General features: G+C 36.9%; 1 protein-coding gene across 10 annotated transcripts in view; it reads left to right on the top strand.

Annotated features, from left to right (window-relative positions):
- Nf1 (neurofibromin 1) overlaps positions 1-24,624 on the top strand; it is a 272,178-nt gene that overhangs the window by 157,785 nt on the left and 89,769 nt on the right. For all 10 annotated transcript variants that reach the window (XR_012438691.1, XM_074046432.1, XM_074046430.1 and 7 more), the window contains 2 exons: positions 1,858-2,004; positions 5,434-5,544. Coding sequence is in view for 9 of the 10 variants with exons in the window: in XM_074046432.1 (XP_073902533.1) it covers positions 1,858-2,004; positions 5,434-5,544 (258 nt within the window). In the remaining variant the exon portion in view is untranslated. The remainder of the gene's footprint in view (positions 1-1,857; positions 2,005-5,433; positions 5,545-24,624) is intronic.

Raw genomic sequence — 24,624 nt, 5'->3', positions numbered from 1 at the left:
TGTGGTGACTCTTGCCTATAATCCCAACTACTTAGAATGTGAAGATAGGAGGATTGTGGTCTGAGGCAACAAAGTTAACTCAAAGAACAAGCCAGCCATGATGGAACATGTCTGTAATCCATTTACCTGGAAGGCATAAGTAGGAGGAACACAGTCCAAGGCCAGTCAAGCAGAAGCACAAGACTCTATGTGAAAAATAGCTAAAGAAAAGGACCGGAGGGGGCTGGCAGGGTAGCTCAGGCTGTAAGTGCATCTGCCTAGCAAGTGTGAGGTCCTGAGTTTGAACCCAGTGCCACCACCCCCCCAAAAAAATAAAGTGGGGGGGGGCACGGAGGTGTGGCTCAAGTGCTAGAGCACTTGTTTAGTAAGTGCAAGATCTTAAATTCAAACTCTAGTGCCACCACCAAAAAAGAAAGGTTTGTATTGAAAATATGCAATAATTGAAATTATTTGTGAATTATTTCATATCTGTTTGTAGTCAAAGTTTCTTGTAGCATAAATTACTATCCTTCCTAGTTACTTCCTTTTTGGTTTATGTAAGTTTATGAAGGGCTGAAATTCCTATTAATGAGGAATTCCCTTTCAAAGGTATTATTTCTAAATGCCAACAAAATGGTTTGCTCATTTATGGGAAATATAGCAGACCATGAAGCTAAGGCTAAGCAATTAGGAGATGGGAGTCTTAAAAAGAGGATATTTCATTCCTGTATGAATTATAAATGGGTTGAAGTAGACACGGCATGACTGGTGCATGCTCCTAAAATAGGAAGAAGACACTTTATCTTGTGACACCAAAATAAACGGTGGAATTTGAAGTGTGAACATTCTTTTCTATAGTTTACATATATATTCACAGTTTGATGCTAGAGAAGTTTCTTTTATTTGCTTTTTAAAAAATTACATTTCAAACATACAAAGAAGTTTTGACAGTGATATAACAGATCCATGCCTGCCACCTAGCTTTAACATTGTATATTGTTCTGTATTACTTCAGATCTTTATAACATTTTATTTCTTGAGAGGAAAAGAATTACATATGTACCTATGTACACATGTGTATACACATTTAAAGGCTTCTTCTCAACGATCCCATTTCTGTACTTATCTCTGTAGACATTGCTACTTTCTAAAGCTGGGAGGTATGCTTCTAGATATGCTCTTATACTGTTCTACACACACACACACACACACACACACACACACATGTAAAACTGACAGAGGGTATTATTGGTCTATGTAACAGTTTTGTGTTTTTTTAAATTTTTACAGCAATGAGATGGCAAATGTAATTCAGCATTCTATTTGAGATTTTTCATTTATTTAACTTACGTTAATATTTCATTGACTGTCTATATTATAGTCTATTTTTGCATGCCCAAATTGATGGACATTTAGGTTTGCTTATAGTTTTTCACTATTATAAACAATGATGTAATAAACAGCTTCATATTTGTCTCTTAGTGTATAACCTAAATGTATAATTGCTGGGTCTGAAGTTTACCCAGCCTCAACTAAATATTGCCAAATTGTTTGGCATGCATGCTAATTTACTCTTTGACCAGCACTACTTAAGAATACTTCTTTATAGCACCCTTACCAAAGTTGGCATTATCATGCATAATCATTTTTTTGTCAGTTTAACATTTGTGAAATAGTATCTCATTCTTACAGAATTTTACATGTTAGCTATTGAAAATTGAAATTTCTGAGCTGGGCAATCTCTGAGGTCTTTGTGTTGCTGTTTACAAATTAGTTAGGGACCACCAGTAAAAATAAAAGCAACCAGAGACAGCCTAAAGAAATGTGTTGTACTTCTCAATATGAACTGCTGCTTTCTAAATAGTTCACTGTACCTAGGGATCATAAAGCTGTTGGGAGACGACCTTTTGACAAGATGGCAACACTTCTTGCATACCTGGGTCCTCCAGAGCACAAGCCTGTGGCAGATACTCATTGGTCCAGCCTTAACCTTACCAGTTCCAAGTTTGAGGAATTTATGACTAGGTAAAGTATAACCTTGAAATGATGATTGCTTTCTTTTTGGTTGAGTAACAAAGTTTACCACCAGGCCACTTATTAAATAAAGTTTGTGTTTTGTTTATTTATTTTTTTATTTTTGTTGTACTGGGGTTTGAACTCAGGGCCTACACCTTGAGCTACTCCACCAGCCCTTTTTTTGTGAAAGGTTTTTTTGAGATAGGGTTTTGTGAACTATTTGCCTGGGCTGGCTTTGAATCGAAATCTTCTTGATCTCTGCCTCCTGTAAGTAGGTAGGATTACAGATGTGAACCAGCTGTGCCTAGCCAATGCTTATATATGCTTGTGTTTTTGATAAAAAATTATCAGGAAAGATGTACTCAAAAATGACAGTACCATGATTTGTGATTTGACGCTCCTTTTTCACATATTATTGAAATGTATATGTTGTTTTGTTTTAGATATTTTCATTAAATCATAACTTATCTTGCTTTGACATGTTTTGCATTTAATACTTGTAAGGACATGCAGATGACATTATTTTAATTATATTATAGTTAAGGAAAATGTGACTTGATATGAAATGACTGATCGTCCTAAGTTCCACAGCTGATTCATGGAGCTTCTGCTTTTGAGTACTGGACTCTTTCTACCACACCATAACAGTTTTCAGAACTCTCCTACAAGTTAATGGTTTTAACTTCTAGATTAAAACTCATAAAATACAGTAAACTTCAATATTGTTGTAACATTTTTGTGGACATTTCTTTTGAATCTCATTGAGAGGGATTTAACTTGTGAACTAAAAGTCTTACTTCTAAACACTTACCTTGAGTGAATTTCTAAATCCTTTAGTCTTTTTTTTTGCTTAATTTTTATTTGTGGTGCCAGGCATCAAGGTCTTCTGCATGCTGGGCAAACACTTTACCACTGAGCTATACCCTTCAATCCTTTAGTCTTTAAAGTGCCTTTCTTTCATAGTATTTGTATACTTAGTAAGTACTCCATTGTGACTTGGGGTTGAGTGTTTGACTCATAGTATATGCTAGAGTCAGGTAAAGCAAACCTCTCCCTTAGAATCTGACATTCAGAAGTTCACATTAACAAAATTAAAAAAAGAGAAAACAAAAATATAGAATTTCACATTAAAGATTTGCCTGTAATATGCCTTGCATTGTAAGTGTATTAATCATATTGCATATAGTCATACTTTTGTACATGGGGCTCAGATTCATTGATATTGTTAAAAATATATGAATATATAAAGAATGTACAATATCCTTTCCAACTTAATTTTTATTTTTGTCTCTATTAGATTTTCTTTAGTGTAACAAATGTTTATCCCTATGTAATTAAAGAATGTTTTCCACAGAAAAATTTGAAATAACCTAATTGGAAAATTACATAGTATAAAAATATGAAAGTAGGGTTTGTAGAGTGGTTCAAGTGGTAGAGTGCGTTCCTAGCAAGTGTGAGGCCTGAGTTCAAACCCCAGTACTGCCTTCCCCACAAAAAGAAACTATTTTTGTTCAACATGAGGACATCTCTGCCACTTCCCCATTTTTCTAAGAAAACCTCTTTCTTACTCCCTTTTGCCTTCCCTTATGAGGGAATCTTACATGCTTTCAAAGACTAAATAATCTAATACATATAGTATACTTAGAACAGTGTCTAGTACACGTATAAAGTGTTTAATAAATGTTAGATGTTAATTTTGTTGTCTTCTAAATTCCTGTTGATACTCTTTGAAACCCGTATTTTAAAAAGACAATTATTAAATTGCTCAAAAGTTAGAAATGTAAAGAAGAAAGTTTCAAAAAGTGTTTATTATACCACCCCTTAGCATTAACTCAGGTTGTTTCCTAAATAGCTTCCCAGTCATTAATTTACACACTTATATCTGTTTTCCTTGTCAAACTATATCCAGGTTGTGTCCATTAATCTTAAATATATGTTGGCCTGGTACCTGCAAAATGTCCTATTTTCCAGGACACAAACATGTAGCAGTACTACTTAAAAGAAAACTTAGACAGATTGAGACTCCTAATCAAAAAATCAAAATTTGAAACCTCCAAAATTCTGAGCTTTTTGAGCAGCAACGTGATATCAGAGGTGGAAAATTCCCATGTGAGTGATAGTCATCAAAACTCAGATACACTAAAAATACTTTATAAAATTATCATCACGTTATGTGGATAAGTGTGTATGTGAGACATAAATGTGTTTTTTAAAGCTTTTGTCCCATCCCCAGATGTTTCATATATATGTAAATATTTTTAAAAATCCAGCGTCTGAAACATGTCTAGTCTCAAGCATTTTGGATAAGGTATATTAAACCTGTACAAAAAGTAAATTAAAAAAAAGAACCCACATAGCTAGAAAGCATTTTTTGAGCAAATAACCTAGCATTCAATGAATACAAGAAGCTAAAGAAATGGAAAACTTGAAAGAGGTTAAGAGACTCAGAAGATAGAATGAAAAGGTCCAATTTATATCTAGTAAGTGTTCCAGAAACCAAGCTTAGTGAGAATGAGAACGAGGAAGTATCTGAAAAGATATTGGATGAAAATTTTCTAGGACTGGTAAATGACATGTGTCTTCAGATTAAAAAAAGCACACCAAGTCTTGAGCACAATATGTAAAAATTAAGTCATACTTTTCCAGAAGTATATTCTAGTGCATATGTGATTTCAATAATCACATATTTTCTGGTATTCAAAATCAGAGAGATTAAGATGGACTTTCAGTGAATAGTGTTGAGTACAACTGAGTAACCATCTGGAAGAAAATGTTCATACCATTCATGAAGATAAAATTCTCTGAGTCAAAGACAAAAATATGAGGAAGGGAGGGCCTTTCTCATTCGTTCAAAATACATAAACCGGAAAAGGAAAAGTTGATAAACTGAAGCCATAGAAAAACATAGTTGAAAACTCAAAAACTTCTGTCTGGAAAAAATACCATAAGTAAAAGTAATCCTGTGGTTAATATTCCTGTTCCAATAGTTTTATTCCTAAAAGTGCTTTTGTGATTCAAAGAGTAATACCTTGAAATTTTTAGTGCCAAATTGCTCTTCAGAAAGTCTGTTGTTTTTTCTTTTATATGTATATAAATATTTATTATATATAATAAATATAATATGTAATCTATAATAAATATATTTATATAAATAATATACACAATAATTTGTAGATAATAAATTTTATATAATAAATATAAATATATATTTTTTCATCATACTATTATTGTAGTGGGGAGTACATTATGACATTTACAAAAGTTCTTATTTCATAGTTGAATTCGCTCCCTCCATCATTTTCCTTTATCCCCACTCCTCCAAGCCTGTTGTTTAAAAATATCTTTTCAGTTTTATATTTTATCATTGATTAGGTCATCAATTTTTTATAAATACTCAGTGAAATATAAAAAAACCTCTAAGTTACTCTCTTCTTTTAGGCATCAGGTACATGAAAAAGAAGAGTTCAAGGCTCTGAAAACGTTAAGTATATTCTACCAAGCTGGCACTTCCAAAGCAGGGAATCCTATTTTTTATTATGTTGCACGGAGGTAAGAAATAATATGCTTTAATCTCTCTTAACAAAGTTTTAAAAATGATAGCAAAGGTAGAAAAATGGCAAGTTTGATTTTTCCTATTTGAATTAGTAGAACTTGAAAACAGGTTTACCTGGAGTACACAACTAAGTAATTAGCCTTCCTATCTTAAAATGTTATTAATTATATTGAGAATTTCTTTTTAGACCACTCATTTCATATTGACTTCTCTTTTCTACGTTGATTTTTTAAATACTACCTGCGATACATTACCAATGGTTAAAAATGGCAAAGAGTCTTTTGGTTTCAGGTGTATTCTGATTTAGTTGTGTCTACAACCTGATAATCAGAGACTTTTCTTACGTTCAAGAAGAAATAAGAGCTGGAGGTATGGTTCAAGTGGTAGAATGCCTGCCTAGCAAAACTCAAAGCCCTGAATTCAAACCCCAGAACTGCCCCTCCCCTGCAAAAGAAAATTTGTTCAAGCTGGGTGCCATTGGCTTGCACCTATAATCCTAGCTACTTAGGAGGCAGAGATCAGGAGGATCGTGGTTCAAAGCCAGCTCAGGCAAATAATTCTCGACACCCTATCTCAAGAAAAACTATCACCAAAAAAAGTGCTGGTGGAATGTGAAGGCCCTGAGTTCAAACCCCACTTTGAGAAAGAAAAAAAAATTAATAAAGAAGAGCTAAAGCTTAAGAGGCTATTTCTGAGAACTCGTAGTAATATACTATGTAAGGCTACATCAGGGTGATTTAGAAGATAGAGAGGAGCAGTGGGCAATCTCTGTAAAGTTGCATAAGGGACAACCTGAAAAATGGATTGTTTGTTCATGCTGTCCTCATGAACAAACAATGAAGTTAGTCAAGGTTAGCTCATTTGCATTGCATTGCCTGCCATGTGTGTCTTCTTTCTTGCTTCATTCTGCCTGCCTTTTGTGTGTGTGTGTGTGTGTGTGTCGGGTGAGGGGAAGACAGTACTGGGGATAGAACCCAGGGACTTACTCATCCTAGATAAGTGCTTTACCACCAAGTTAATATCCCAGTCCTTGGTTGTTTGAGACAGGGTCTTGCTATGTACCTTAGGCTAGTCTTGAATTTACTGCATAGCCCAGGCTGGCCTTAAACTCAGTCTTCCTGTCCCAGCCTCTCAAGTACAGGGATTACAGATGTGCAGCCTACATACCTTGTGGCTCTGTCTCCCTTTTTATGTTTTTGAATTAGCATACATTAGTAATGTGAGGGGATTTCATTGTGATAATTCCATACATGTATACAGTATACTTTGCACACTTTCACCCCCTTTATTATAGTTTTATCTCCCCACACTTTTTCAGACAGTGTTTTCTGCCTGTACTTTAATAACTAACTTGTGGTGTTATTTGGTCAGTTGTATGTCTTTCCACTTGACATAAATTCATAGAAATTGAACATTTAGGACAATGTGGAGTACCACAGAGACCACTCACTTTGAAATCTCAATGACTATGTTTAGTTTTAGTTGTGCTGTTCATTAACTATAGGTCTTAATCTTTGAGTTCTCTGAATTTAATAGAAATTGAGTAATTATGTCAGTAGACTTACTGGCTATGTGTGACAAAAAGCATGTAGAGTTGTAGGAAATGAAGTTGAGAAATAGTGTGGGGGGGTGTGAAAAAAGAATGGTGGAAGATGGGAAACTTGTTTAAATTGGATAATTTAGATAACTCAAGCACTGGGGGATTAAAGAATCAAAAAGTTTATATGCACTTATCCTTGCCCCTCTTCTTTAATATTCTGAGTAAAATCTCTTCACCTTTCCACCAAAGTCCTCTCACAAACTCTTATCTCAGTTGCTATTTCTAAATTGTCTAAGATAATTTAAATTTTCTTTTGTGATGAACCATATTTGCATTCCAACCTTAACCTTTAATACTACTAGGACTTTCCTTGTTTTGTCTGAGTAATTAAAAACAAATATCAGTGAGGAAGGTACAGATGCATGTCCCAACTCCTGACCCCTTTTGGCTTTTTACTAGTTTACAGCTAGCAAAGATTTTTAGAAAACATCAAAGCTGTGTTTTTTTCTTCAGGATAACAAGCTGAAAGTTTATGTTCCTTGTCAGTAGTGTCTAGCAAAGGTAAAAGAAAAAGCAGAAATGGGCCTGAAGTCAACATATCAGTGTGGTCTCCTTGGGTATACATTATACCTGTATAGTACAGGGCTTGAGATTGCTTAGTATTCCCAGCCCTGCTGCTTATCAGCTGCACATCTGAATGCAAGTTAAATTTTCTGTACCATTCTTCTATTTAAAAAAAATATGCTTATAAAACCTGTCTTTTTCTCCTACAGTGACCAATTAAATTGTGTACACAGCAAGTTTGAAGTTTAATTTCTATGTTTTTGTATATGAACCTCCAAATTTCAGATGGTCAGTTATTTTAGTTTCTTATTTAGATGTAGTAGAGCTCCTCCTGGCCCTTGTTTTCACCTGGTTTGGTACCTTAACTCCAGTACAAATGAGCACACAGTAGATAGAGCAGAGAGATTTGGGTTTTTGTTATACAAGTCTAAAAGTTAGTGAAGGCCTTATCTCTATAAAGCCAACTTTGTCAATGAATATTTGGGTTTGACTTGTTGCTATTCCTGTGTTTTTGTGGCTTACACTACCGTGTATTTAAGTAATATCTTTTGAGTTATGGGTTCCAATATTAATTTCAGACTCAAATGTCCAAAACTTAATTTGGCATATATCAAATCAACCTAATTTTCACACCATGTTTTCTTTAATCATCATCTTCCATTTCCCATGAGGAAACCCTAATCTTTTAAAATTCTTCCCTCTTTCTCTTGTTTTTTTCATTGTTAGTCACCAAGTCTTGATTTTACCTTTGAGATCCTGGCAAATCAATTGAGGTGTGTTAGGAAGCCCTTTATTATTGCAAAGTCTCTTTTATTTTTCCAAGAAGATAGCCCTCAGAAAAAGCATGAAATAGAGAGAAGAGTTTTCCCAGATATAAATAGAACTAAATGGTTATCACTTCTGAAACCATTTTGTACTCTTTGAGTTTGTGTTTAACTCTACTGCATGATTTTCCTCTTTCTAATTCTTTCGGCTTTAGCCCAGTTCATCCTTACCTTCATTACCTTAGTACTACATACTTTCTGAAACTCCAGAAAGAAAATGTGGTTCATTTGTGTCTTTGTTGGTCAACCAGTAGATTTCTGGTTGTCCTAAGTTAAGTACATGCTTCTGGTCTAGCAGTCATGTGATTCAAAAGGTGACCTTGCAGTGCTGTTCCTTCATCTGGGGCTCTGTTCCTTAATCTGGGGCTGTCCTTGCATATGTGTTTGAAGTTTTTCGCTGAGTATTAATGGTTTAATGTCATTATTAGATATTTTGGAAATGTCTCTTGAAGGCATTTTTTCCAACCGCATTGCTGGGATGCTCAGTATTTTTTACCTATACTATCATACTCTTTTCCTCCTCCCTAGTCCCTAGGGACTACTTCTTGTACACCTTAACATTGCTTCTGGAATCATTTTCCAATGCAAATTGAATCATGTCTTTCCTGCTGACTCCGTATCAAGTGCACATTTTGTATTCACATGTTTGGGATTATCTATAATTTGACCTACTTTACTTTTCAAATTTTTTCCTGTTATTGTCTTCCTTATACTTTTACTTTTGCCCTACAGTAGTAAAGGACAATCATGGCAGCATTGTTTATAGTAGCAAATAAAACAATGTATCTGTTTCAAAGGGAAAATATTAAGTGTGTTAAGTTTATTTAATTTCTTCTGGGTGCTGGTGGTTCATGCCTGTAATCCTAGCTACTCAGGAAGCAGAGATCAGGAGGATCATAGTAAAAAAAACAAAAACAAACAGACAAAAAACCCCACTTTTTTCCTAGTAGTTTCAGCAAAAGTGGTTGATCTTTCTGACTTGGCTTGAGTCACATGTCAGTTGCTGAGGCAGTCACTATGGCAAGGCAATCATTCTTGGTTATCTAGGCCTGGATCACTTATCTGTTCCTGGAGCTCAGCAGTCATACATGAATTGCATGAATTGAAGGCAATTATGAAGGCAGAGTTTCCAAAAGGAAAATCAAATCATTACCAAATGAGGAAAAACAGAAGTTCTCTACATGTAGCTTTATTTGTTTTTTGTTTGTTTTGTTCCTCTTTTTGGTGGTAGTGAGGTTTGAACTCAGGGTCTTACACTTGCTAGGCAGGTGCTCTACCACTGGAGTCACTCCACCACCCTACACACAGTTTTAAAAAGATCCAGAAAGATGACATGTACCTTACAAGGTGCTAAGCTATGTGTGTATGTATCTGAACTGAGAAATGTGTGAAGCTGTATACATTAAATTGTTCACATTTGGGCTGGGAGTGTAGCTTACCAGTAGAGCATCTGCTTAGCATGTGTGAGGCCCTTGATTCAATCTTCAGCACCTACCAAAAAAAATCTTTTTACTTATGTGAACTCAGAGAGTAGTAACTATGCTTAGAGGAATTAGGGGACCAATTGTAGTATTTCTATTTTATGTGTCTATATTGTTTGACTTTTTGTTAAGAGCATATATTACTTTTTGTAAGAATTTAAAATTCAAAGCTTAAAAGTTATAATGAAAAGTTTTCCTCTTTGGGATATTATGGTATGGTACTGAGCAATAAGTTTTTGGTAATATTAGTGATGGTAATACCTAATGTTTACTGCATGCCTTCTCTGTATCAGACAAACTGTGCTTATTATATAATCTCTCATTTAGTACTACCTTCTGAGTATTGTTAACCATAAGTGGTATGTATACCCAAACCTACCTATCCAAATTATCTGGAGAAATTAAGCAGACAAATATATCCCAGGCTGTTACCCTGAGCTGCCCCATTAAAATCTAGGAGCAAGAGCTAATCTATGTATTTTAACAGACACTTCAAATGATTCATTTGTAGTCAGTCTAAAAGGAGTCCTTCTGGGTCATGCATTTAACCCTTGATGGCACAGCTAGTAAGAATCAGAATTTGGTCCCAAACCTAAGCCAAAGATCCTAACTACACTATAAATAACACAGTGATTATTGCTGTTCATGCACTAAATATTATAGGTTAAGTCAATTTTTGTGTAAGGACCACAAAAATCCACCCAATAGTTATACGTATATTTCTGTAGGGAAAATGAGTTCTGACTTCCATGCATCTGATTTACAGGCAGTCTTTTCAAACACAAGATAAGGGTTTACTCAAAGTAATCTTATCATTGGAACTATAGTATCATGCATTACAAACATGAGCAGAATTGGCATTTTTTTACTGGAATGATATATTACTATTGCACATTCATGAAGTATGATAAAGATGAGTGTGTTATTTTGTAAAGGACTGTTGTTTCTCCTTATGTGATTAGCACTTCTTGGTCTTTTTAATTAAAAAAATAATATAACTTCCCCTTTCTTAATGCCCATCCACTCCTTAACTCCCATCTTGTATCTCCCCCGCTTTGATTAAATGCCACCTACATAATTTTTTTCTCATTTACCTTTAATATAAACATCTGAGTTTTAATTCAGTTTTGTAAACATTTAAAAGACAAATAAGGTATTTTGCTTATTTTGGCACTTAATGGGGTAGTCCATTTTTTTATAAGAAAGGAAACTATCATATTAAGGTAATATTTAAACTTATACAATTAAAATTTGTGGACAATCAAGCCACTAGGATACTGATAATTTATTAAGTAGTAAGTTGAAATTAATTTTATTATCTTAATCTGCTTGTCAGTGAACAGATAACAAAGAGCTAAGATAAACATGCAAGGAGTTGAAGTTTAGTCAGGGTACACACAAAGCAGCAAAAATACCACATAGAAAAGAAAATGAATGTTGAACATTGGATTCAGTATTACACTTCTGTTTTCCACAGTTTTTGTAGTCATATTTCTGGTGATACTTTGAGTAGTCATGAAATTTAGGGTCAGCTTGGAACTCTGGGTCATCGTGGAACTCAGGGTCATCTTGGAACTCAGAGTCATAGTGGAGTTTAGGAGTGTCTTGAGAAATGGGCTTATTCCAGGACTGAGGCTCTTCCTAGGATTTGATGTAGTTGCAGGATTTAGGCTTGTTTTGGGATTTGGACTCATACTGGAATTAGGGTCTATCCCAGGGCTTGAGAGTTCCGTAGTATTTGAGGTTGTTGATTGTGAAATGGCTCCCAAAATATGAATAGACATGAGCAGGCTGATGATGAATGATTGCTTGAAGATCATTTTCCTCTGCTTTAAAATAATTACATAAATTTAATCTAATGCTTGGATCACAAATAGGCAAGTATATATCTTTGGCTATTTAGTATATTTGTGTTATGTAACTGTTCTTTTTCATTGTTTATTAGTGAACAAATAACAAGCTTTCCTTCTCACTATCTCATGACATAATACCTGCTTTCTATCTAGGGTCACCAACTAAAGGCATAAGTAATAGAAAGATTAAAAATGAGCTTAATTTTGTTTTTCCATTTTTTAAAAAGAAAAAAATTAGGCCTCGGACACAATAAGTATGGGAGCTTGAGGTAAATATATAAAATAGGGTGGGGCAAAGGACGAAACATAATTTGAGAGAGTAGAGTAACAAAATAAGCAATAGAACAAACATTGACATTTTCTCTTTTAGGTTTCTTGTGGCTTTTATTCTAACAATTTAAGGTTTAAGCTTAGATCACAAATTAGGATATTGCTTCTAATTGTTTGTACTAAAAGCTAAAAGAGGTTAAACCAATGATTTCCCCAGTGCTGAGGTTTCCTTAATTTCCCCCCCTTTAAAAAATACACCCCCAGTTTTTAGAGAACTTCAGTTTTTAAGATAGTAGGAAATTTAGAATTGATTAAAATTAACCCCTTCATTATGTAAATGGGCTCACACAAGGAGTATAACTTGCCTGAACATGCATATCTAAAAATGAACAGAGCTAGAACTTGAGTCTGAGTCTTAGTCCGTTGTTCTTTAGTAGATGTGGACTGTAAAGACATAGTGTATTCATGTACCAAAAGTTTAATAGTAAACCATTTTTACAGTAAGACTAATTTTTCTTTTCTCCTTTATTCAAATCTAATGGCTTGTCACACTTAAGATCATGCAACTAGCCCATGCTGGATGTCATTAAAAATTATAATTTTTTGTTGTTTTGTTCTTTTTAGACAGGGTCTCACTACCTAGCCCAGGCTAGCTTTGAACTTGAGATCTTTCTGCCTCAGCCTACCAAGTGCTAGGTTACAGGTTTGTGCCACCATTCCCTAGCTAAATATTGTAATTAAACTGAAAGCTCAAATTTTAATTTTAAAAATCTGATGTGTACTAGAAATTACATTTGACTGTAATACAAAATTGAGAAAAATTTCAAGTTAACATACCTTTTGAATTTTTGTTTTTCGAAGATTGAGATTGCAGCCTTTCTCTAGTGTCCTGGGGAGTCTGATTCTGATAGGGAATCTGATTTCTCACTCACTGCACGTTATTTAAATATAATTATCAAGGAAGTCATGTGCTTTAAACTTGACCTGCCATTTGCTCTTTGGAAGTACCCAACTGGGTGGTTTCCAAACAATAGGTGTAAACAGATGAACTATGGTACAGATTAAGGAATTCAAATAAAGTCTTTCTAAACTCTACTTACTTATTTGAAGAATCCAGCAAATACTATCTTGTTATTCCTCTTATCTGTGTATATACATTAATGAATTTCCTCATTGGATTAACTGTTAATTAGATGAACGTGCTGTCTTGCCTTCAGGGATGTTCGCAAGTTTTCAGTTAAGTCAGTATGTAAGGATCTGTTTTTCCCCACAAAGGATATGTGTATGTTTTATAGAGTAGTTTCTAACCATGAGTATTTTGAGGTTTAAACAATAACTTGAAAATATTGTACTCTAGGAATTTAAATTTAGGTAAATAAAATAGTCTTGTAGAAAAGAATTTAAAAATGTATTCATATTAAACTTAAAAAAATTGGATATGTAAGTTATACTTCCTTTATTTTATGAAGTTTTGTGTTTCATGTTTTTTTTTTTTATGTATTCAACTTCCTACCTTGAAGACATTAAGTAAAGTCTTTAAAGGAATTTTGTGTATTGGTCAATCTTTTTCTTTCATAACCACATACAAGGAAGTTGGGTTATATTGTACTGTTTTCATCATGCTGGCCAGCACTAGGTATTACAGGGCTGTTAATAATGGTGTTGGCATACAAAGAAGTCACTACATAAATCAATACAAGTCAATACATGTTCCTCACTGTTTCACTTTGCTGTGGAGATTTTTATTCCTTCTGAATAGAACAAATGCTTGCTAAATTTATATGGTATATATAAATTAATAACCTTATTTAACTGGAGGTTAGTGTGGTCAACCTAAGAAGTAAACACAGGGAGCCTCTTGGCAACCAGTAAATATTAAAAGTAAACATTATACATCAGAGCTGTAAGAGAATGCACAGGAGTTTGGTGCTTTCTCTATTTATTTGCTCATTCTGTGGGTTTCTTTCCCAGAAACATAGTTGATCATTGTAATATTAATATTTGGGCTTTGAGCTGGCTATGGGCCAGTTACTTACTCTGTTTTTCTAATCCTAACCTTTTTAATACTAAATTCATTCAGCCTTTTTTCCTTGAGACTAGATCCTGTTATGTAGCCCAGATTGTCCTCTTGAAAGTCTCTAGCCTCAGTCTACCAAGTATTGAGATTACAGCCCTGCGCCACCACACCTGGCTTTACAGCTCATCGTTGTGCTTTGAACACCTCAATCTCAGCTTATTTAATTCAGTATTTTCTCATTCCTGTTCTCTGATTCAGATGTATTCTTCTCAGAATCTTTTAGATAATTGCATCATCACCTTGGATTTCTTACTATTTTTCTCTTTCTTATTGATTGTATGCTCCCAGGCCTTTAAATGATTATTAAGTGAAATTTAAAATTCTGAACTTTCCAGTACTCAAATGCTTTTAAAGAAAAAAAAAAATTGTCCTTCTCCAGGCCTTTAAATACCTCTACCTTGTATCTTTGGATAGTGTGCCCCCTGCATCCCTGTCTTTTCAGTCCTTCCTTTGTTGAAAATTCTGTCTTGTCAAGGTCTAACTCTCATGTCAGTACCTTTTATGTGAGCCTTCTTAATTCTGTACTTCACAATCATTCACTTTAGGGATTTATACTTAGCATTTTAGGAATTTATACTTAGCAGAGTCTGGTTTTTGCTATTAAATGTATCTTAAATCATTCTTTCACCGTATTCTGGCTTCCTTATAGTCAGGCACCTCCTCTTACTCTTTGTATTCCCTGTACCTTCTAGCATAGTGAGTTCTTATACAGAATAGGACACAATAAACCTTGGAATTCACTGAAAATTTTCTAATTTCTTCATGTTTCTGGACTGATGTCTAAAATATTACAAGATATTTGTTCATTTGAAGTTTACCCTGAGCCATAAGCATAAATTTGCAAGTCATAGGCCTAAATTTAAAATACTGTCTTTACTTTCTGATTCCTATTTTGTGGTCATATGTACATTCATAATCATTTATCTGTAATTTTGTAATCCAAAAATCTCTGAAAACCCAAATAAATAAATACATTAATTAATTAACAAATTAAAGTTTGGCACCAAATTCATTTGAAACACTACCTGCATTGGTGTGAGGTTTGATTTTGTTTTTCTGTTTTTTCTTTTGCTTTTTTTTTGGGGGGAGGGGTGGTAGTGGGGTTTGAATTCATGACCTCACACTTGCCAGCTCTACCACTTGAGCTCCTCCACCAACCCTATTTTGCTTTTTTGAGACAGGATCTCACTGTGTAGCCCAGGCTGGCTTCGAACTTACGATCCTCCTGCCTCAACCTTTTGAGTGCTAGGATTGCAGGTATGTGTCACCACATCTAGCTGGTGTGAGGTTTTTTTGCTCTTTATTCTTAAAAGTTTTACTTGTTGAACTCTGAATATTAATGATTCACTGCAAGAATTTTATGCATTGTTGGTTTTGAGATGCTGTATCAATTTTCACTAGGATGTATGAGAAATGTACATGCATGTTTGTACTTCTTCTCATCCTTCTAGGCACATCTCTCTACCACTCCTAGCATTCTTACATTTAGGTGGTACCATGTGACTGAATTCTGGTCAGTAAAACGTAGGTCCTACTGATGTATATCACTTCCAAGTCTGGCATCTCACCTTGCACCAGTCCCTCATTCTTACTTTCTTCTAGCAATGCCTATTAGAAATAGAAGGTTCAGTGGAGGGCTTCTTGAAGACCCTAGAAGATGGTAGAACCACTTTTGTTGTCTTGGCCAGTAATATTTTGGGGGTATTTGTGACAGTCTGTGCTGACTAACATAACTAGGTGTCAGATAGAAATCTGCTCTATTTTCCATCCTGCTCTGTACCCTGAGAGGCTAACCTGTGCAGAGAATTATTATTGGGCTTTTTTCTTTCCTAAATTCCAGCTTCCCCATAGGTTGGGATATGAGGGAGGAAAGACTCCCTTCCTGCAGACTCACTGTGGTCTTTCCGCATTCTTCCAAGAAGATGCTGAGCAGTTCTTTTTATCTACTTTCCCCTAATTGCTCCCTCCCTGCCCCTGCTTTAGTTATAGTGTTTTGTACTTTCCTTAAATCCTGCCTTCTCTTTACCCATAATCTCTCATATCCCAATTTGAATGTGCTACTCTTTCCTACTGGAATCCTAACTGCTACAAAAATTTTATACACTGTATCATCTTCCTAAAATCTCAACAGTTATGACTTCAAAAACACATCTTGCCCCCAGGATTTCAAATAAGGAATTATAGATGTAAACCGAGTTTGTAGATACATTGTAAGCATCAGCTGTAATATTCTTAGGGCATTTATTAGAATGCCCACCACATGATAAGCCAGTAGCCACTGTTGGTATAACAGTCTGGTCAGTCTCATTCTCTTGTATTTAGAGCTAGGGATTGGGGATTAGTGAATAATAAGAACTTCATTCTTTACTTAAGTTACCTTCATTTGACTGGTTTTTGAGCTATTTCTAGAACTGTCTGCCTTCACATATCGATTATTCCCTAACCTTTAAGAAAATGAAGAAAAATAATTGTCATCTGAATTATAAATTTTATATAACAGTTTCTTGAGAATTTCAAATTGTAATTTTAATGTTGCTCTAGAAATAATTGCAGCCTATTTTTCCTTCTGTGGTTTTTCTCTGGTCTTTTGAGGTTTTTGTCTTATGGAAAGGGTACTTGGGGTCTGTTGAACACATTCTGGGAAAGGGGCACATCTTTATTCTTTAAGAAAATCTTCTGTCTTATTGGCTACACCCATACATCATGACCCTTTCAGATAGATCTTTTTATATTTTGAAATGCATTTCTGTATGTTTGGTTATTTTAAAAAGCGGTTCAAGTTTTCAGGATTAAAATTTTTATGATACAAGTGGGTTTTAATCTATATTTAAAGGTGGAATATTTAAAACATTCCATTAGCATATAGTATTGAAAAGTGGCTTTTCAGTGTGGACAGTTATTTGTTAAGAAACTATGTGAAAGCTTCCTGAGATAGTGGATAGGCAAATATGTAAAAAAAAACCCAAGCTATTGTTATGCTATACTTAATTCTGAGTTTTAGACTTGAACATAAATCATAATTCTCTTCTACAGTAAAACACTACCTTTTTCCTTTTAGAAATCTAATATAATATGTAACAGTATGGGTTAGTTAAAAAAACATATTCTAGGGCAAGTGCCCATCTTTAAGCAAGTTTGTCTTCCTAATGATATAATGCTGTAAGTCTGTTGTTTGATTTTAGCTTGTTGTAACTTATTTTTTCATAATCAGTGAAAAATGACTTAATTTTTAAAAGATGCTCTTCTCCTTTCTCTTTCCTTCTCTTGGATAATGGTATCTCCATCTCCCTTGTGTTTTAAATAAAGGCATTAACATCACTGTTCACTTTAATATTCACTTACTACATATATTTGATGAGATTAAGTATTCTTTATGCTACTTCAAAATAAGAATAATTATTACTAATATATTAATATTACTGAAACTAGAGTTTTGGATCCCAGGCCAAAACTCCTGGGCTTCTAACATGTCAGGTTCGGCCATCCACCCCTATATGCCAAGTAAGTAGACATGGTGAAGCACAGAGAAAGGAGGTTTATACATGGCCCAGGACATGCCGTGGGAAGAGACAGAGTAAGCACCCAGCCCATCTTCAGCCATCTTCAGGGTACACACGTGCACGTTTGCTTTAAATAGATAAAGAATTAGGGCAGGGGACAAAAGATACACATATGACCAAATAGGCCACATCAATGACCTTTTTGTCACAGGTTACAAAGGAATATTCCAATTGAAGACATGGGAAAAAAGAATTATCTTAGCAATGCAAAATTTTACTTCTGACCAAAAGGGTGCTAGCATGCATATGGGCAAAACCAGCACAGAGTGGGGCAGACAGTCCATTCCCCCTCATATCCCGACATGAATAATCTGCCTCTTCACCTGGATTGGTCCACATCAAAGCTTACAATCTTCTCAACTAGCTGAAATTCTGTACCTACTTGAGGTTGGTGTAATGGACAATTCTCATGGGCAGAGGGGGCTTAGCAGGAATCCGGACTAAGAAGTCAGAAATACAGGCAATTAAAATGGTGACTTTGATAGAGAAAACTATTCCCCCCTCTTTTACTTCATATTCTTTTCTTCAAACTCTTATCATCAATTGACTTTCCATTTCAGCTGTACTTAACAACAGCTGGCATGACACAGGAGTTGTTTAGCTAGAGCAGTTTCTATGAGCTGAATTGTCAATCCTTGTATACAGGGAATAATATACCACCCAATTAAGGTTAGGGCCCCAAATACAACAATGAGGGATGCTAAAATTGAGGCCATTACTCCCTTTTATTTTCCAAACCATTGTTCTAAGCAGCTAGTAAAGGGGTCATTTATTCCTGAATTTTTTGTTAGTTCGTTATAGTTCCATTGTTAGGGATGTGTGTACAACATTCTCCTCCAATTAAGACAAATAAACCCCCTTTCTCTACTAGAATCATGTCCAGAGCTACACTGTTTTCCCATACCATTTAACTAGTAGGGCCTAGTTGTTCTGTAATTACCTTTATTGCATCTCAAGTGTAGTTAATAAACCTTGTTGATTATAATAGATGTAACTAATCCAGTCTACATTCTTATTGATAGTTGACAACCAAAATAATGCCAATTGAAAGCCTGCAGCTATTTGATTTCCTGCTTTAAATTCATCGGGAACTCCTCATGGGACCCTTATAGCATCTATATAAACGTGAGAGTCGAATGATCCTCTGGGGAAAGTAAGATCTTATTTTTGTCTCCTAGCCAGAGAAGGTTTAGGGTTTTGAAATACCAAGGTGAAAGGGATAGCCAGTTGGACTAATGTACAAGTCCCAGTCCATTTGACCGGAAGAACCTCAAGTAAGGGTCCACAACAATACCACCAGACATCTGCCCTGGCATCAGCTAGAGCAGTTTTACTGGTTACCTCTTCACTGCACCCTGATTAATTCCCCAGAAACTTCAATTCCTTCTTCCACCTGGAGAGGCCTGAGGTGTAGTTAGTTTCAAAGTGGGAGTCCGACCGACTAAGGAGGCCTTAGCCTTTCAGGGTCATTAATCGAGGGGAATAGTAGTGACAAGGTCTATCAAGACCTATTGCCCCAGGCTGTCCTTTCTTAGAAGAGAACAATCATGCAAAGGTTCCAGCAGGGTCTATAATCCATCCCAAAGGAAGGGAGATGATGTGGTTCTGGTTTCCTCACTGTACACACATAGCAATCCATTTTGTTTAGAGTGTGGATTAATCCATTCCAACCAGGCATTTTTCTCCCTGTAACCCATCTCAATGACTATAGTTTGCCTTAAGTCTTTGACTTCTACTATAGTTACTCCCGTCTGATTATGGCGGAATTTGGGAGATAATGTTGGGAGCAGAGCATTAAGGAATGTTAGGGTAGTAGGTTCTGGGAGAAGTTCTAAAAGAAACGTACCTAGCTCCTAGCCAATATTTTCTGAAGATAGATGGTCCAGTGAACAAAGAGGAAGGGTCATTGATAATCAGTTCAAGGGGGTTACATTGAAGATATTGACAGTTGGGAGGGGGCATGGCCCTGTAGATTTACATTTTTGGCAGTACATGTTTCCAAGAGGGATGACTCATATAGCCAGAATACCATGAAGCCACTTGTGCAGCATTCCCTTTTGGGTGTGCTGTCCACCCCACAACACTCCCAGCTAGTGCATGGAGGATTGTTATATTGGCTTGTGCAATTATCTCAATAGGAATGGGGTGGAGGGATAGAGGGCTACATGCACATATATATTTCTAAGCCCTGGATATAACGTTGGCTTTTAAGATCGCCACAGGGGATAGCAAGACATGTATCAAACTTGACAGTTATAGGAGAGGAAGCCTGGGGAGCACTAATAGTAGTTATGCAATTCCCTAGATGAAGACAAAACAACAGTTCCATTAGAGTCTTTTCAGTTACTTTTGTATCATCTGGTTTTGAGGACACAGCCCAGTGTTCTCTCTGGGGTGCTCGCTTTACTCAAGTGTAGTGGGTCCATCCTCTTTTTCGGTGGTATGCACTGCTGTCTCAGTAGTGGTAGCACCTGGAATGTTTCCTCCCAGGATGGCTGAAGCTTCTCTTCACTCCAGATTCTGATCAGGATGTCATCTCTGGACTGATATGGTGTGCTGGGAATGCGAGTGGTGGGGCCTTAGCCAGCAGTCCTTGGTGCCTATGGGATAACATGACAGGAGAGACCAAATACATAGTTTTGGAGGAAATAGTGTTTGGTTTCAAAGGAGGGGAGGCCCAAGGGCTAGCCCAATTAAGGTAACCCATATAACATCTCATAAGGAGAAACTCCTATATCCTTTCAGGGGGCTGTTCTGATCCTAAGCAAGGCAAGGGGTAGGTACTTAGTCCGTGGTAGCCTGGTCTCAAGAACTGATTTAGTTGTCTTTTTAAGGTCTGGTTCATCCTTTCAACTCTTCCTGGGGAAGAGGGTTGCCATGGGGTATGATATTCCCATTTGAGGCTTAGTGCCTTCATTAATTCCTTAATTGTATTGGCTGTGAAGTGGCTTCCATTATCTGAATCTATATTTTTAACAAGTCCAAACTGAGGAATTATGCTATCCAAAAATACTTTAACTACTTCTTTTACAGTGGCACTAAACAGAGGCATAGCCTCAACCCAATTGGTTAGATAGTCTACTATACTCGGTAAATATTTCAAATGCCTCCCCACCCCAGGTAACACTTGAATATTCTGGAAGGGCCTTAATCCTGGACTTCTTCCTCCTGGGAGTTGTACTCTCAGAGCCTGTTTGTTAACTTTTCTGCAAGTTAAACAACTTTCAGTAATCTGCTTCGCCAAAGTTTAAATTCCTGGGCACACATAAACCCTGAGAATAACATCACACATGCCTTGGATTCCCCAATGACTTCCCAGTGTAATGGAGTTATTACTTCTCTCATAAGGGGCTAAGAAAATACTTCTCTCCCATCTGGAAGAAGCAATTTCCCTTCTGGGGTTTGGGAAGCACCCATACCCTCTCCAAGGGAGTGAAAAAGGGATTCATGAAAGGTACCTGGATAATGGGGGTGAGATGTAACATTTGGAGTTCTGGATGGAAGGCAGCCTCGTTTGCAGCCATATCAGCCAAATTGTTTCCTTGAGCCTCCGGGGAGTTACTCCTTTGATGTCCCGGGACATGGACTATTGTAGTTTCTTCAGGAAGCATGAGGCTCTTTAGCAGTTTAATAATCAATTCCTCGTGTATTAGATCCTGTCCTCTATTGTAAATTAATCCCCTTTCCACCCATATCTTCCCAAAGGTGTATACTATCCCAAATGCATACTTAGAATCTGTATAGATAGTTCCTTCCTTAACCTTTAGGAACTTTAGGGCCTGATCAAATGCCAACAATTCGCAGGTCTGGAATGACCAGTTGTTAGGTAATCTTCCTGACTCAATAACTTTTAATTTCTTTCCACCCACCACTGAATACCCGTTTGTGTCTTTTCCCCTGGATCATTTTAGAGGAACCATCTATAAACAGTTTCTATCCATCCAGAAAGGGAGTCTCTCTGAGATCTGGTCTGACTTTGGTCTAATAGTCAATGACATCTAAGCAACAATGTTCCATGGGATCCTGCGTCTTTCCTCCTAATAGAAACTCAGCTGGATTTAGATCACTCTTAGCAGTCAGAGGCAGATCATCCCTTTCTAGTTGGATAGCCTCATATTTTAAAATCCTGGAGTCAGTTAACCATCTTCCCACCTTCTGCTGAAGAATAACCCTGACCTGGTGGGGTGTGCTGACTATTAGAGCTCCACCAAAAGTCAGTTTCCTGCTTTCTTCAGTCAATAGGGCTGTGGCCACTACTGCTTGGACGAACTCTGGCCGTCCTCAACGTGACAGGATCAAGAATTTTGAACCAATAAGCTGTAAGCTGTTTCTTTCCTCCACGTGCCTGAGTGAGGACTCCCAAGGCTGTTCCATTATCTACACTAACAAAGAGGTGAAAGGGTTTCTCCAGAGAGGGTAAGGCCAACATGTGGGCAGTGACCAGAGACTGTTTGAGGTTTTTTATTATCAGAATTTCCTCTGATTTCCAGGGTAAGGGATCAGGCTCCTCTTCTAGCAGTTTGGAGTAAAATGTTTTGGTTTTAAGAGCATAGAATTCTATCCAAAGCCTACAATACCCAGTCAATCCTAAGAATTTTTGAAGCTCCCTCTTAGTTAGAGGCAGAGGCATGCTAATAATCCCCTCTATCCTCTCAGGGCTCAGTCTACATTTCCCTTTACTGATTAGGTGTCCCAGATATCTCACCTCTTCCTCTACAAACTGTAATTTAGTTTTTGAGACCCTTAGTCTTTGATGGCCCAGGAGATTTAGAAGATTGACTGTGACATTAGTCACCTCTTTTTCAGTGAGTCTGGAAAACAGAAGATCATATACATATTGTAATAAATTTATCTGGGGAGGAAGGGTAAATTCTTCCAGTACTCATTCCAAAATTTGGCCAAAGAAATTGGGAGAATTAGTGAAACCTTGTGGGAGGACTGTCCACCAATATTGTTTCCTGCCAGTTTGGGGATCCTCCCATTCAAATGCAAAGATGTCCCCACTATCCTCTGCTAGAGGGCAGGCTCAGAATGCATCCTTCATATGTACCACACTAAACCACTGGTGATTGGGAGGGGTCCTGCCTAGGAGAGTATAGGGATTTGGGACTACAGGATGTCTACTGTAAACTCTGGTACTAGCCAACAGGATCCATCTGATTTCCTCACTGGTAGGATAAGAGTGTTAAAGGGGGACATGCAAGGTTCCAAAAGGCCATCCTTTAACAATCCTTCAATTATGGGTTTCAGACCAAATCTCCCCTCTAGGGGAATGGGGTATTGTCTTCCCTGTACTTTTATACAAGGGGTTTTCAAGTTAATATGGATTGGGGAAATTTGTAACCACCCCCACCCCGCCCGCCCTCTATTTCCATCCTTAGTCTAAACCTGGGAAAGAATTTGGCTATCAGTTTTCATAGTCATCAAATTTAAAGAAATCTCAAAATTCTTTTTAGCCACTTTTATTCCTATGCCCACTTCAGACATTAAATCCCCTCCCAAGAGGTTGGTTCCGGCCTCAGGTAAGAAAAGGAGGCTGACCCATGTTAGCTTATCTTGGAATTTCTCAAAAAGAGGAACACTGAATTCCTCTCCCTTTACCCTGGAATTGAGACCTGTACTGAAAAGAGAGTAGAGGTGGGGTCAGGGGAGAATAGTAAGGGATGACCTGGCTGCCCGAGAGTCAACCAAAAATGTGACTTCTTTTTCTTTGGGTCCTACTTTTAAATTTATCAAGAGTTCTCTGTAGGACCCATCCATATAAAAGAACCCTGACAACCCCCCATACCCTCCTTCTTCCTTAAAGGTCATAAGGGAAGTTATCCTCTCTTCCTTTTTCCCTTCAGGACATTCTCGTTCGAAATGTCCCATTTTCCTACATGGATAACATTTGTTTTCTTTATTTTCCCTGTGAATCCTGCCTTCCTTTCTGAGGTTTTGGAGAGGGTTTATATCCAGATCTTTGCGAAGTGCTTTTCTCTTCAGTGGGCTGCACCAGGATGGATAGTATAATTTTAGCCTGTTTTTGTTTTTCTTCATCCGTCTCATATACATCTTTTGGGCTTCCCTCAATAAATTAGCCAAGCTTTTGTCCTTCTAGTTTTCTATTTTCTGCAATTTCTTAGCAATGTCTGGCCAACTATTAGTTACAAAATGAAGTTTAAGCATTCCCTGTTCCAGAGGATCCTCTGTATTTAGCCTGAATACCTCCTCATCTGGTCTTTCAATCTACAGAGGAAGTCAGCAGATCCTTCATTTTTCCCTGCTGCATATCAAAGGTCTTGGCTATGTTCTGGGACTGTGGAACAGAGTCCCTAATCCCTTTAATGATCAGGTTCCTCAAGTCCCCATTTTTTTCCCTGTTGGGATCATTGTTATTCCAACGAGGATCCTCAAGAGGAAATGGTCAACTCCCACCCTGGGGTAGGGTGCTCTCTCTCCCATATGGCCATGGTGACCCTCCTTGTCATAATTCTTTCCTCCCCAGAGACTAAGATTTCCACAATGGACATAAGTTCCACCCAGGTGTAAATCTGTGGGCCCAGGAATTGGTTGAGCTGGTCAGCAACCTCATGTGGATCTTCTAAAAGGGATTTTAATTCTCTCTTAAAATTCCGGACCTCAGAGCTAGTCAGCAGAGCATTGACAATCAACCTCCAGTTGGGACCACTCTGAGTAGGTAGAAGGTCTGGGACAGTGTTTTGGGACATGAGGGAAAGGGGAGGTTTTGAAGGTCCCTCTGACATTGTTGAAACTCCATGTGAACCGAAAGGGACAAGCCGTGACCTGAAGGCAGGGCTGAGACTGGTTGGGAGCCACTTAAGGACTCAAGAGTCAGGCTAGACTGAATCTCTGGGGACTCCTGACCGATTCCACCTGAGGAGCCCCTGAATTATAAGGGGTCGGG

The sequence above is a fragment of the Castor canadensis genome, chromosome 11 (assembly GCF_047511655.1).
Source record: "Castor canadensis chromosome 11, mCasCan1.hap1v2, whole genome shotgun sequence".
NCBI classification, from domain to species: Eukaryota; Metazoa; Chordata; class Mammalia; order Rodentia; family Castoridae; genus Castor; species Castor canadensis.
Note: the sequence above shows the minus strand (reverse complement) of the source record. Positions and strands in the feature narration are given on the sequence as shown.